A 15,157-nucleotide genomic window follows, 5' to 3' on the forward strand; every position below is an offset into this window, starting at 1 on the left:
CCTCCACCCCTTCTTTCTTATTGATATTAATTTTTTTTTCCATCCAAAAACACAGAAAAAGTGAGATATTTTGAGCATTTTACTCTTTGTTAATGTGTCACTAATTCAATATTGATCAGTATTGATATCAATGTCAATCAATACTAATAACGATATCCACTGTTCCCACACAAATTCTTAAAATTCTAATTTCACCTCATCAATCCCACACACATCTTATAAAAAAAAAGGTCCCATACATAAAAATAATTTAAGAAAAAAAATAAAGGGAACTTTGTATTTTCTTACTTAGGCAAATTAAACTCTAACCATGAATTCTTCCATGCGTTAACCACCTAGTGTATCATACCAAAGAATGATTTGACAAATTCAATCACCTATCGGAAAAAAAAAAAAAAAAAAAAAACAAAAACAAAAAAAAACAAAACAAAAAAAGATATGACATATTCAACCAAATAGGAAATTGACCACATATCATTCACCCTTAGGTATGAGCAATTTCTTCTTATAACTATGCTTCGAAATATGATAAAGTTTTAGAACTTTATCCCATCAAATGAGCGATTGTTGGTTTCCAAAAGAAAAATTAGCTATAGTCCTTACCAAAAATAAAAATTAAAAATTAGTCCAAATCTTGTGGATAAGTATGATCCATGATATCCTAATTGCTTATCAAATTTCAATTTAATAGATAATCTACCCTTTTTTTTTCTTTTTTTCTTTTTTTCTTTTTTTTTTTTTTTTTTTTTGTGGTAAATAGCCAATCTACCATGTGAGATAAGGTAGATGACTCAAACCATCAAACATCTTATGATGCACAAAGAGTATTGGATCGGTTCCATTCTTGTTATTTAATTAGAGCCCAACTAGGGGTGTCAACGGTCCGGGTTGGTGCGGTTTCGGTCCGATTCCATCGGTTTCGGTGTGAGTTTGGAAGTGACCGAAACCGACCCATTAAGGATTTATCGGTTTCGGTCCGGTGTCGGCTTCGGTGCGGTTTGGGTTCGGGTTGGTACCGGTTTGGATTTATTAGGTTCATTTCGGTTTGGATCGGTTTTTAAACCGGTATGAAGCCATTAGGAAACAACCAAATGATGAATTGTTGAACTTCGGTTTCTTAAATCAATTTGTAACCGGGTTGATTTTGGTTTTTGGTCTAGTTTGGATTCGATTTTCCATACAAATGTATACAAAACTATTCAAAATTTGATTTTTTTAATGAATTTTGGAGTGTTTCGGTTTCTTACCGGTTTGGTTTCGGTCCGGGTTTTGAGCCGGTTTCGGTTTGGTTTCAGGTTCATCCGGTTTTTGGTGCGGTTCGGTTTGGTTTTGGGGTTATAATACTCGAAACCGAACCGAACCAATAAGGCTTCGGTTCGGTTCGATTCAGGTTGTTATCGGTTCGGTCCGGCCGATTTTACCGGTTCGGTTTAGGAATTGACACCCCTAAGCCCAACAACCTCTTTCCAGCATCTAAGGTGATTGGGAGGGTTGGGTAAGAGAGAGACCTGCCTTTCTTGGAATCGTTAGGGGATTTCTCTTCCCATCTCAATCTTCACACTCTGATCCTCCTTGGAAGTGGTAGGTCTTTCGAGAGAGAGAGAGAGAGAGAGGGAGAGAGCTTTAAGAATCTCTCCGTCTGCAAAATTAAGGAAGAGAGGTGAGAAGAAAGAAGAAGAAGAATAAAAGTTTATAATTAATTAAATAGAAAGGGAGAAAGCAAAGCAGGAAGAAGAAAGGGATGGGTGTGGTCACGGCAGCTATCGGTGATGCAGTGTTAACTTTCATGTGGGTGTTCTGTGCATCCACACTTGGGATCTCCACCTCGATCATCCAAAAGGCGCTGGGATTCCAAAGCATTGCGTCCGCCCTCGTCATCACCACCTGCCTCATTGCCTTTCTAGTCGTTGTCTTCACTTTGCTTGGCGACGCCATGGGTGGCGCCAGCTTCAATCCCACTGGCAATGCTTCCTTCTACGCCGCCGGCATGGGTGATGACAACCTTATCTCAATGGCTTTGCGCTTCCCTGCTCAGGTTTGCTTTCGTTCGTGTTGGGATTGGATATTTTTCCTCCATATACATGTCATTTGGACTTTCTATGGGCAATGGTATTTGATTCCTTTTGTTCTGAATAATTCACTTTGCTCTCTTTCCTTGTCTGCCTTACTTTTAAGGTATAAAGATCTCTTTTATTTTATTTTATTATTATTATTATTATTTTGTGTGTGTGTGTGTGTGTGTGTGTGTGGATTAATAATTTTAGACCTAGATTTGATTTGTGTTCATGTGTGGCGGAGAAAATTGAAAAGGTTGAAAAATCGCAAATAAAAGTTACCTGTCCTGTAAATGTGAACAGGCAATCGGGGCAGTGGGCGGTGCCTTGGCAATTATAGAAGTGATGCCGCCGGAGTACAAACACATGCTTGGTGGGCCTTCACTGAAAGTCGACTTGCACACTGGGGCCATTGCCGAGGGGGTCTTAACCTTCATTATCAGTTTTGCAGTCTTATGTATATTGTTCAAAGGTCCGAACAACCCACTTTTAAAGGCTTCGTTGCTTGCTACGTCAACGGTTGCACTGATTGTTGCAGGATCTGATTACACTGGACCGTCTATGAATCCTGCCAATGTAAGTAGTTCCTTTTATTCTGGCGTATCCTTCAATATTTGGTGACTCATGGTTTTTCTTTCATCTACAAAGTTGCCACATGTATGCACCACTGAATAGCTCTGCTTACCATTTTCACTGGACCATCCTTTGAATGCTGTTTGTGACTGGTCCCTTTTTTTTTCTCCGGCCATTGGCTTACAAATTGTTCATCTGAATCGAATCATGATTGTATTTTCATGTATCCGTTGCCCCAAGTTTGCACAGCTTAGTAGCTCTGTTGTTGTTTTTCATTTATGTTTAATATTTATTCTACACAATTCTCAACATTGAATATTTATAAAATTGGGCACATTTACTATAATGTACGGAATGAACGTATTAAAACTGATTTTGGAGTTGCCCCGATCAACGATAAGCTCTGAGAAAGTCATTTGAGGTGGTATAAATATGTTCACAGAAGCCTAGGGATGCATGAGGAGTGATACTATTCCGATTGAAGGAACTGAAAGGGCTAGAGGCAGACCTAAAATGACCATAGAAGAAGTTGTGAGGAATTACATGCATAGTTTGGGTCTTGTTCCAAGTACGACTACAGATGGAGACTATTGGAGAGCAAGGATCCATGTAGCCGACCCCATTTAGCTGAGATTCTCCTATCTTCCCCGGGCTGTCCTCTTTTCTTACTTTCATCTTTCATTTTTCATCTTGCATTCTTCTTCTTTTTTCTGTGTTTTTGATTTTCATTTCTCATCTCATTTCTTATCCCTCTTTCCTCATCACTTTATCCCCTTTTCTGCTTAGACAACAATTTTTACCTACTTTTTTTTTGTTTAGTTGGGATAAGGCTGAGTTTGTTGTTGTTGGACACATATGCTGATTCCTCTCGTCTTTGAATAGTATTTTTATCATTGTAATTCTTATTGCTGTTCTCACCTCCTTTATTAGTAAGAAAGAAAGTTCATTTACAAGGGGAGATAAAAGTCTGGTTCTTTCTGCCATCTTACTGGAGACTGATTTACCTAATTTTTGTGTTGAATCTTGAAAATTTCTTGTGTGTTAAACATGAATGGAATGTTTTTCTGTTCTATTCTACACCATAAACTTTTTCCTTTTTGGATATAGAAATCATCACCTTGCTAAGGAACTGTCTTTTTGCACTGTTGTGATGCTTCTTTATTTTCTGACTTTAGAAGGTACCAAACTTGATATAACTACTGCAATGGTTTATACATGCAGGCCTTTGGTTGGGCTTATGTGAACAACTGCCACAACACATGGGAGCAGTTCTACGTTTACTGGATTTGTCCTTTTGTTGGAGCAATTCTGGCCTCTTGGGTCTACCGGGTTATTTTCCCTTCTCCAGTCAAGCAGAAGAAAGCATGAGAAGGCAAAAAGAGTACATTATTGTCAATTCTGTGTCAAGTGCTTTTATGCACTACCTGTTTCTCTGTTACTATTTCCGCTGTTAGCCCTTATCACCCTATTTTCAGAGTGCCTTCAGTCTGGGACAGTTCAGAAACAATTTTTCTATCTTTTAGTTCTATGGTTGCATAAGTTCATTACATTGGTTTGGGAAGATATATTGTCCTTTCAAACAAGTTTATGGAATTTGGTTCATAAGATTTTAGAGCTTTCTCTTCTTTCAAGCTGTGGGGCAATGTTTATGATTAGCAAGTAAACGTTGTTCTGGGTCAATATTTAACTCTTTTTTTTTTTCTTATCAGAAAGACTGAAATGCTAGCACTAACTCTGGGAAAACCAAATGGTAGCTTGGTTCTAGATGGGGTTTATGCTGTTTAGTCGTTCCAAGTTGGGTTTAGGTTGAGAAGGCAATGCATATGACTTGTTTAATGATCATGAGGGGGTATATCTTGTAGCACCTAAAAAATACTAAAGTAAGTGAGTTAGTGTTTTCATTGTAATAGGTTTCCTTTTTATTTGTTTTGAAAATTTACTTTTGGGTGATATAACCTGTTCAATAGGCATTACATAATGTGCTTTGCTGAACCTAGAAATCACCACTGTAAGCCACTTCTCCACACTGAAATTTGAATAAGTTGCGTTCACTTCGTACTTGGAAAGCTACTTTGGGGTGTTTTTCTTCTGGAACTATGTTCATTAAGATTGCTTCCTGTGGCACTTTTTTTGTGAAAACAATTTAGTGCTTTATCTTTTGTTTGTTAGTGACAGATTTTGGTTGTCTAAAACAGCATATATAGTGCATGTTGAAGCCTTTAACATGCAAAGAGGAAGCCCAAAATGATGATTCCCTTCATGGGCTACAATACCACAAAAGGAAGAAGCCGCCACCAAACCAGCCTTTGGGCTGAGTTCGACCCACCCCTTGGTCCAGCATAGGAAACCCTTTAATTTCCTTGCTTTTAGTAGTTGTTTACACTTTTAGTTCCTAGTAGTTTCTATTTTGTTTCTTAAATCAGAAGATAGAGGTAGTTCCTATTTTTACATTAGTTCCTATTTGCACTAGTTGCTATTTTGTATTAGTTTCTAATTTGAGTCAGGCTTCTGTTTTGTAATTTCAGACCTCTATATAAAGAGAGCCTGCTGTAGACACAAATCAGTTTTGAATTAGTGAAGTTTACTGCAGCTATTGCTTGCTCCCTCTCCTGAGGAAGGAAGACAAACAGCTGAGATAGCTGTGGGTGAAATGCCCAGGCTGAGATAGCCAATCCCACCCACATATACCTTGCTTACTATCTTCTTTTATGTTCTTCTTCTAGTTTATGTTATTATTTACTGTGAGAGGAGTGTTTGTGAGGTAAAACTAAACATATTTGAAGACCAGCCAAGGATCAAAGCCTGTCAAGAGATCAGCTTGAAAAACTATTCACAACCAGATCTGATCCAGCCACTGTTGGTGTATCTTCAGCAGTGTTTTGAGGACCCTTGAAACCAGGTTTGGCTGTCCTTTAGTTTCCCTACTTGTGAGCTTCAATTTAGCCTTTCCCTTAGGCTTTGTTGTTGAACTATTTGATCTCTAACTCTGAATTCAGAACTGGTATTGGTTGAGGGTTTATCTTATTGGGGCTTGTTTACCTAGTGTAAATTAGCTCTACATTACAAAAAGTTTTGGGTTGAGGTGTTGAGAAATATCTGACAACTTATATTTTAGCAGTGTCATCCTAGATATGGTGGAATGTTAAAGCAGGACTCATTCTAGCCATTACCAATTAGTTAGGAAGAAGGCTTACTTGGGTAATGTGCTTTCTTTCTATTCTTTCTTTCTTTCTTTCTTTCTTTCTTTCTTTCTTTCTTTCTTTCTTTTGTTCGGTTGAGGGATTGGTTTCCATTTTCCAATTAGTACTATGTATGTTGGAATTAGGAAATATTGAAGTCCGAGTCCATATCTGGCCATTTGTGGCATATTTCCAAAATCTCTTGCATGGTGATTAACCTATATTCCCCTCATCTTGGATTGGAATGTCAATAAGAATTCCTTGAATTATAAGTCACAAATTCATTTCTAGTTCCCCAAGCGGAAGTCGTCCTCTGGGTTGATTTGGAGCAGAAAATTTAGGAGTTCCAATCACATTTTGCTTTGGATTGTGGTAGTTATATTATTTCTTCTACTTTTGGTACATTTGGATTACTATTTTTGTTTGAGGTTTGATTTGAAAGTAGATATTAGAATATTAATATGGCTTTTTTTTAATGATTCTTTGTTTTTCTGTCCATTTTTGGGAGATTGACATAAGATCATTGCAAGCTCTCTCTGTGTCTAACAGCTCTCTCGCCCTATCGGCGACTTCTCTCTGAAACTCTTCGGCATGCTATTCCCTCCCCCATCTCAAGCGGCGGCGACCTAGGGCTATTCGGACGAGGTAGGTATAACCCTAACCCTCTCTCGATCGATCCATCTTTCTCATGCTCCTCTCTCTTGCCCTCGCTTCCTCCCTTTCATCACTCTGACTTCTCCTACTCCTCTTTCCCCTTGTTTTACCTCATTTCTCCCCTACCAAAACCGATTCTCACGCCTCCTCCCCCCTGATTCCCTCTTCTTTTTCTGAAGTGATAAACCATGAAATTTCTCCTCTACCCTTCCATCCTCCCTTTTTTTTCCTTGGTTCTTGCAACTGACTCCGCCCCTTGTTTTTCCACCAAGATTCTTCTCATTCCTCCCCTCCAATTTCCTCACCTTGCAAAAACAAAACAAGAAAACGAAAAACCAACCAATCCTCACGCCCCCTTCTCCCCTGATTTCCTCTCATATTGTTGTTTCTCACCGTACCCCCTTTTTTCGCCCCTACCTTATACCACCAAGATCCCCTCAGCCTCCTCCTATGATTTCCTCTATCCTGGTGAAATAAATAAAAAGCACCGATTGCATTTCATTTTATTTTCATTTCTCTGCCTCTTCATCCTGCGTGACTCTCGGCACACCTTAACCTTTGGGCTGCCCATAGCCCTTTCAAACCTTAATCTATACACTACAACCGACCCGTCCTCACAATTTGATTGACTCTACAACCGACCCCCTTCCACATCCACTCAATCACCCTTGCTTCAGTTAGACTAATCCTACTCACATACCCATTGGCTACCCCCCCTAACCTGCCTGGTTTAGTGTTGCGCCCCAATGCCGCATCACCGTTGCTAAGACACTACCCTGGGTGCGTCCCACTACGTTGGACTTTCAGTGGAGTCTTTATCTAGTCAACCGCGTCATAGGCTATGAGTTGCCTGAGTCGTAAGGGATACTCCTCACTCACTCCTTTTACATTGACATTGTATGTTTATATTTATACTTTCAGTTCACTAGCTGTCGTCTACTGTATGATTTAGTACATGAACATCTGTCTACTTGTGTATCATTCTTATTGCATTACCTTGCTTTTTAACCTGTTGTGCCTGGTTATCAAATAGTGTATGCCTTGTGTGCTAGCTCTCTTAGTGTTAACATTGTCCTTCTCTTTACGTATAATTGATAACAAGATTTATTTAAAGATATCGATATTTATTGCCTTTCATACAGTACTAGTGATTTTGGTTGGATGTATGTGTTGTGTTAGAATCTTGTGGTTTCGTACATTGTACGCCGGTCAGGTGCCTTGTGCTTTTCTTTTATGTTCTAAGAATCCGTGTTTATTGTGCTAGGTTCCATTCATTACCTGTATCTTTTTGTTTTTTTTTTTTTTTTTACTATATTTATATAGCTCTATTTTGGTGCGTCAGGTAGGCAGTCAGCACCATATTATATACAGCCAATCCACCCTTTGCATGGATCCCTGTATTTTTTTATCGCATTTTACCCCTTTTTGTGGCCTGTCTTTTTTTCCTATTGTCAGGGCATCCCACGCAAACGACACACGGTATTTCTACTTCACAACTTGTTCAAGAGCGTGTTCAGAATGTTGATAATAAAAGGAGGATTTGATGTGCTTCCTGGAACATTGGTTCATTGACGAGCAAGAGTTTGGAATTGATAGATGTCATGATGAAGAGAATGATTAACATTGCATGTATCCAAGATACTAGATGGAAAGGGATGAAAGCTAAGATGTTGGACGACTTTAAACTTTGGTATTTGGGAGACCAGAGTGGAAGATGTAGAGTTGGCATAGTGGTGGATAAAGACTTAAAGAACGATGTGGTAGATGTTAAAAGAGTGGGAGATAGGATTATATCCTTAAAGATGGTGTTAGATAAAAAAGTGGTCAACATTATTAGTGTTTATGCACCCCAAGCAGGATTGGATGAGAGCTGCAAGTTACAATTTTGGGAACACATGGATGAATTGATGCATAGTTTTAGACCTAATGAAAATATTATTATGGGAGGCGATCTAAACTAACACATTGGGAAGGATAGAAGAGGTTATGTAGAGGTGTATGAAGGTTATGGAGTTGGGGGGAGGAATGAGGAGGGAACCTCAATTCTGGACTTCGCAATCGTCTACGATCTATCTATTGCTAACACTCTTTTAACTAAAAGAGAAAAACACTTAATTACATACAAAAGTGGACAGCATTTCAGTCAAATAGACTTCTTCCTCACTAGAAGGCCTGACAGATGGATGTGATTGTTGATCTTGGACATGTGCTTTTGTTTACCGAAGAAAAAAACAAGGAACCAAGTGTGCCCTAAGGTTAGGTGGTGGAGATTGAAAGGGAAGTCAGTGGGGTTCTTTACAGATAATGTGGTGAAGCATGGAAAGTGGGATTGTGAAGGGGACGCCAACACGATGTGGAATGAGATGACAGGTTGCATTAAGACAGGTTGCATTAAGAAAATTGCTAAGGAGGTTCTAGGGGTGGCTAGGGGTACTAAGTTGGTCCCTAGAGAGACTTGGTGATGGGACATTGTGGTCCAGGCTGCGATCAAGACTTAAGAAAGATAATTTTAAAATTTGGCAAAGGACTGGGAAAGTTGAAGATAAAGAGAGATAGAAGGCCTCCAAGAACGAGGCAAGAAAGATTGTGGGGAAAGCAAGGGGTAAGAAAATATGATGACTTCTATAACAATTTAAATACCGATGATGGGGAAAAGGCTATCTATAAGATAGCTAAAATTCGAGAAAGGAAGAGTAGGGATCTCGACTAGGTTCGAGGTATTAAGATGAAGATGGTAGAGTGCTTGTGAAGAATAAAGATGTAAAGAGGAGATGAGATGAGTATTTTTGTAACTTGCTTAATGGAGACAACCCTAATAGGAGTGGTTTGAGTAGCCTGCTCAACAACAGAAATCATAGGTATGTACACAAAATAGGAGAGACCGAGGTTAAAGAAGCCCTAAGGAAGATGAAAGTAGGGAAGACACTGGCCCGGATGAGGTCCCAAGTGAAGTGTGGAAGAGTCTGGGACCAGTGGAGTTGTTTGGTTGACTAGGTTGTTTAACAAGATTATGAACAAGAATAAGATGCCTGATGAGTGGAGGAGAAGCATTATTGTCCCAATTTACAAAAATAAAGGTGATATCCAGTGCTGCAACAACTATAGAGACATAAAACTTATGAGTCATACTATGAAACTATGGGAGAAGGTAATAGAAGTTCGCTTAAGAAGAGAAACTAATATCTCAGTGAACCAATTCGGTTTCATGCCTGGAAGATCCACTACAGAAGTGATCTACCTTCTTAGGAGGCTTATGGAAAACACCAGAACCTACAAGAGGGATCTTTATATGGTCTTCATTGACCTAGAAAAGGCCTACGACAGGTTTCCCAGAGATTTAACCTAGCAGATTTTAGAGTAAAAAGAAGTGTCAAGTTAATATGGTGACTAGTGTGAAATCTGTGGGAGACCAAGGTGTTGAGTTCCCAATTAATATTGGGTTACATCAAGAATCCGCATTGAGCCTTTGCCTATTTACACTGGTCATGGATGATTTAACCAGGAATATTCAAGGAGAGGTCCCGTGGTGCATGCTTTTGCAGATGATATTGTACTAGTCGGTGAAACAGTTATAGAGATTAATGATAAATTGGAACTATGGAGATATACTTTGGAATCGAGAGGTCTCAAGATAAGTAGAACGAAGACGGATATATGAAGTGTAACTTCAGTTGATTAAGGATTGATAGTGTGGAAGTGAAAATTAAGGGAAGAGAGATTCCGCAATGTAACTGTTTCAGATATCTGGGTTCTACGTTAAACAAAGAAGGTGAGATTGATGATGATGTTTTCCACAAAATTAAAGTAGGATGGATGAAATGGAAAGGGGCGTCTGGAGTGTTATGTGATCGACGTATTCCTCTAAAGCTTAAGGAAAATTTCTACAGGACAGCCATAAGACTAGCTATGATGTATGGTGCAGAATGTTGGGCAATCAATAAGCGTAACATAGATAAGTTGAGTGTGGCTGAGATGAAGATATTGAGATGGATGTACGGCAAAACCCTGAGAGATAGAATAAGGAATGACTAGGTTAGAAAGGATTTAGGAGTTGCACCAATTCAGGATAAGTTCAGAGAATGTCGATTATGATGGTTTGGGCATGCCCAAAGGAGGCCCTTGGTTGCCCCAGTACGAAGGAGTGACCAGATGTAGATGAATGGAGCTAAAAGGGTTAGGGGCAGGCCAAAAACGACCATTGATGAGTTGGTTAGAATAGACATGCAAAAGTTAAGTCTTTAGCATCTAACAGAGCTGCCTAGAGGGCTAGAATCCAAGTTGCCGATTGTTCATGAGTGAAATTTTTTTTTTTTTTTTTTTTGACAGATCCATGTAACTGACCCCATTTAGTTGGGATAAGGCTAAGCCTTGTTGTTGTTGTTGTTGTTGTTGTTGTTGTTGTTGTTTTTCTGGCCTAATTGAAAGCTGAACTAACAATTTTTCATCCTTGTAGAATTGATGCTCCCCAGTCCCCACTGCACATATGGCTCTCCAATGCATACTTTTATAAAACAAAATAATATTTTGAATTTTTTTCTGGTGGAAAGATGTGTCTGATAAAGGGTCGTTTGGTTAAAATGGGGTTAGTCATGCCTAGTAAAGTTACTAGTGGGCTAGTATTTGAGTTTACTGGCTCTATGATCAAGGACTGGATTTTGTTTCTATAATTAATGTGGAAGGGGCTCCTAATGATAAGTGTGCAGACATCCTATGGGCTTCATTGACGTGGGTGGTCTGGAAGAAACGTTATCAAATTTTTCCTTTCAGACATTATAGCTAGTCCTGATTTGACTGCAAATGAGTCGTGAGTCAGATCATCGATCTTATAGTCCACGCCCGTCTTTACCCCTTGTTTATGCTTTTGTTTTGTTTCCATTGATGAGTGCGATCAAATAGGTGATCATGATATGATGGTGAGGTTATTCGGGACGGTCATGGACAGTTTGAAGGTACAATTTATGTGTAGACATAGATGTTAATGGATTCTCAGCATCATCTTCTATGGAATCTGAACACTTGGAGGTGGGATCTTGCTTAGTAGGAGCAGAGATGCATGCGTTGTTTGAATCAATTGCCCAATGTGGTGGATTGGGCTATTCAACTTCGTCTGTGTTTGGTAGCCAAGAGAAGAAAAAAATGCAATGAAAGGAAAAAAAAAATGATATGGTATAGGAAATAAAAAATTATATTTGTTTGGTTATCAATAGAAGAAAATAAAAGAAAAGCTTTTTTATTTTTATATGTTTTAGGTAAGATTTTCTTTTTTCAAGCAGCCGCAGAAAATAGTCTAATTATATGTATGAGAAAGAGAAAGGAATGCTAGCAGTTACAATGGAATGATATATATATATATAGAGAGGGATAGGTATGCCGCCGATATCAAGTATGCTAGTGGATAGCACCAATAGGAACACATGATGGAGTATCATTCAGGAAGGATATGAGGGTCATTTCAGAAAAAGAGAAGAGAGAGATAGACACAATGGGTGCTAGCATACTTGATATCGGCGGCATACCCAACCTTTTCCCATATATATATATATATATATATATATATTTATATAGCTATGGAGAGGTATAGGTATGCTAGTAGGTTACAATGGAATTAGGAATGCTAGCGAGATATTAGCCGTAGGATTTGTTCATCTTAAATATAACCGTTGGATGGAGTAACAAATCCAAACTCTCACTCCACTGTTGCTACACATTTTCTCTCCCCCTCCTCTCTCCCGCCCTTGCAATTGTGTTGTGCCGCTGCTGCTCGAGATAGAGCAATCCTACCCTGGGCTTTGGCGCCGCCGGTCAAGACTGGAGTGTGGTGCTGCAGCCGCCTAAACAGTCAACGTCCTCTATTTCAGCATTGCCTTTTTGTCTTCGTACACTCCTAGTGGATTTGTTTCAATCTTTCAGATAATGGACGTTACTGGTAGAACTTGCAACTCTGCAACTACTGAAAGTGATGAAGATGGACCTTAGGCGAGGACCATGGACTAATCAAGAAGACCTCATACTCATCAATTATATTACTACCCATAGTAACACTAATTCACCTCTTCACCATCACCAACCATAGCTTGTTTATCATCACCTAGGTTTCCTCTGGACTGTATTTTTAGAGCAGCCTAACAGGGATTGTTTGAAGAGATTCCAAAGCCAGAACCCATTAAAAANAGATCCTTCATCCTTTGACGCCAGAGGGTGATATTATTCTTCCCATTAAACCTCTCGATGTCATACTTGACATTCGATCCCTTCCCTGCCATCGTGATAGTAAACCCTAGAAAACGAAAACCTAGAGCTCTGATACCAATTTGTAGAAACGTAACCCTAAAACGATGCAGAAGATAATGGAAAAACAAAACAAACAATGCACACGGATTTTACGAGGTTCGGCAAGATTGCCTACGTCCCCTATGAGATGAGATCCTGCTTCACTATCAATGGAGAATATGGTTACAATGTTCGTCCTCACACCTCTCAGTATTGCTTGCATTACAGAGAAAGAAACCCTCGCTACAAATATATAGCGAAAAAACCCTAATCCGGATTAAACTACAATTGCCCTCAAATAAAAAAATTCGAACGGGGGGCTGCGCCCCCCTACACCCCCTGCTATGCAGGGGGGCCTCCTGCCCCCTTGCAACCCCCACGGCCCGCTAATCGGCTAGCGGGACCGCCGTCCTTCCTGTCTAGGTGCTGCACCAATACTCCCTGGATTAAACTGCGACGGAATACAAGACATCATACACCAACACTGTGCACATAACCACACAATCCCTATTCGCCCTAACCATCTACGCAACCCACGAATGGGTGATTCGGTTTTTTCCTCATATTTGCTTTAAGATTATCAAAATTCAAGTCTTTTATTCAGCATATCTGATCATTCCAACCTTTATTCTTATAAAGCTTTGAAGAGTTGGCTTTAATTGATTGCCAAAATCTGCAATTACTGAGATGAACTCAGTGAATAGGATTGGGAATGAGCTGATTCGTCTTTGGAACGGTTGAGATTGACCCAATATCTACCGTTCTAAATCGGAATATTCCTTCCAACATTTCCTTGAATTGGTGAGTTTTCAGATCAAATAGCCGATTTGGGACCTATTCCACGTAGATCGGAATTGGAATTGGAATCACAGACCGATTCCTGTTTTTAAAACCATGTTTGGGAGGCAAAGGAGTTTTTTTTTTTTTTTTTTTTGAGAAAAGGAGATGAGTTGGAGGATAGTTGAGAGAGAGATTGAAGCTGTCTACAGTGGAGGAGTAATGACAGAGGTGACTTCAAAGGATGAGAGCTGCAATTTCTTCTCCTTCCCCTCAGGTCATGGAAGTACAAAATAAATATAACTGGTTAAGGAAGGACATTTTTTGAATAGTTTTGTATTCTTATCTTTATTTTGAATAATTTGATTAAAAAAAAAGATGGGGTGGGTAGTAAACTAAAATTTATTTTTGAGTAACCTTGTAATTTTTCCAAATTTAAATGTATGGAAGCATCAGAAAGAAAGTTTAAGATAGGGGAGTGATAGTAATTATCCCTTTTTTTTTTTTTTTTTTTTTTTTTAATTTCTCTACTTAATGTAGTCAGGTTGAACTAAATGTCTAAATTCTATTTTCAGGAATGTATACACGATGTAACCAAATAGGAATGAAGCTATCGGGATATTAGCGACGACATAGACATAACTTTATGATTCACACTGAAATTCATGGTGCCAAATGACTCCGTTGTAAAGATACAGCAACGCCAACTTCCAGACTACTCATCCCAACTCACTTGCAGTTCCCCTTCCTCATCAACAAAATCTCTTCACTATTAATTATTCAACTTGACTATTCTAGCCAAAAACAACATTTGTTGGATCAATACGGTTTATTATGTTATGACCACTTAGAACTTCTGATCAGATCAGCAAATTACGTTTATAAGTTAGTATATCCAATGCATGGTTTTAAGTATCGGTGCGTATCGTGCCGTATCGGCTGATACGTATCCGTATCTGTAGGCATCGGCATGATACATACCGATACGTATCATAAAAATTTTAAAACCCTTATGTATCGATACGTATCCTACGATACGCACCGATACACCACCGATACGCACCGATACACACCGATACTCACCGATACGTACCGATACTCTATGAAAAATTCAAAATTGAAGTGAAATGTACGTTTCATTATGTATCGGTACGTATCGGTATGTATCGATACGTATCGGTGTGTATCGGTATGTATCGACCGATACACACCGATACATATCGATACGTATCGATACGGTCATAAAATGGCCAAAATGGGTAATTTTTTAGAAAAACATAATTTTTTGAGGTGTTTTTGTTCCAAAGTTGTTGCCAACCATTTTTCTCTCTAACTAAAGTGGAAATCAAGGTTGGGAACAAGGATTTTACATTTATGGGACAATTACAAACCTTGGATTCTTAGTGCGATACTCTCAATTTACTGTTTATGCATAATACATGTTATATATAACTTTTTTTAACTATTTTTTTATGCAAATGTGTATAAAAAAGTGTTTCCTATCCATTTATGTGCATATCTTTAGCGTATCTTAGCGTATCTCCGATATGATACGATACCCTCCGATACGTATCTTAATTCTGGCCGACCGATACGACCGATACCGATACTTTAATCCTTGATCCAATGCGAATTTTCGATATGATGGCA

General features: G+C 38.9%; 1 protein-coding gene across 1 annotated transcript; it reads left to right on the forward strand.

The window, feature by feature from the left end:
* Positions 1–1,477: 1,477 nt before the first annotated feature.
* LOC122083437 (aquaporin SIP1-2-like) lies at positions 1,478–4,258 on the forward strand. The gene is made up of 3 exons (XM_042651248.1): positions 1,478–2,035; positions 2,358–2,630; positions 3,849–4,258. The coding sequence occupies exons 1-3, from the start codon at positions 1,742–1,744 to the stop codon at positions 3,993–3,995; spliced, it is 714 nt and encodes a 237-aa protein (XP_042507182.1). The 5' UTR covers positions 1,478–1,741; the 3' UTR covers positions 3,996–4,258.
* Positions 4,259–15,157: the final 10,899 nt, after the last annotated feature.

The sequence above is a fragment of the Macadamia integrifolia genome, chromosome 7 (genome assembly GCF_013358625.1).
Source record: "Macadamia integrifolia cultivar HAES 741 chromosome 7, SCU_Mint_v3, whole genome shotgun sequence".
NCBI lineage: Eukaryota > Viridiplantae > Streptophyta > Magnoliopsida > Proteales > Proteaceae > Macadamia > Macadamia integrifolia.

Bases quoted from the DNA above. Each gene is read 5' to 3' on its own strand.
- LOC122083437 (XM_042651248.1), top strand. From the start codon at position 1,742: ATGGGTGTGGTCACGGCAGCTATCGGTGATGCAGTGTTAACTTTCATG. The intron at 2,036-2,357 runs GTTTGCTTTCGT...AAATGTGAACAG, and splicing joins CTTTGCGCTTCCCTGCTCAG to GCAATCGGGGCAGTGGGCGG. The intron at 2,631-3,848 runs GTAAGTAGTTCC...TTATACATGCAG, and splicing joins CGTCTATGAATCCTGCCAAT to GCCTTTGGTTGGGCTTATGT.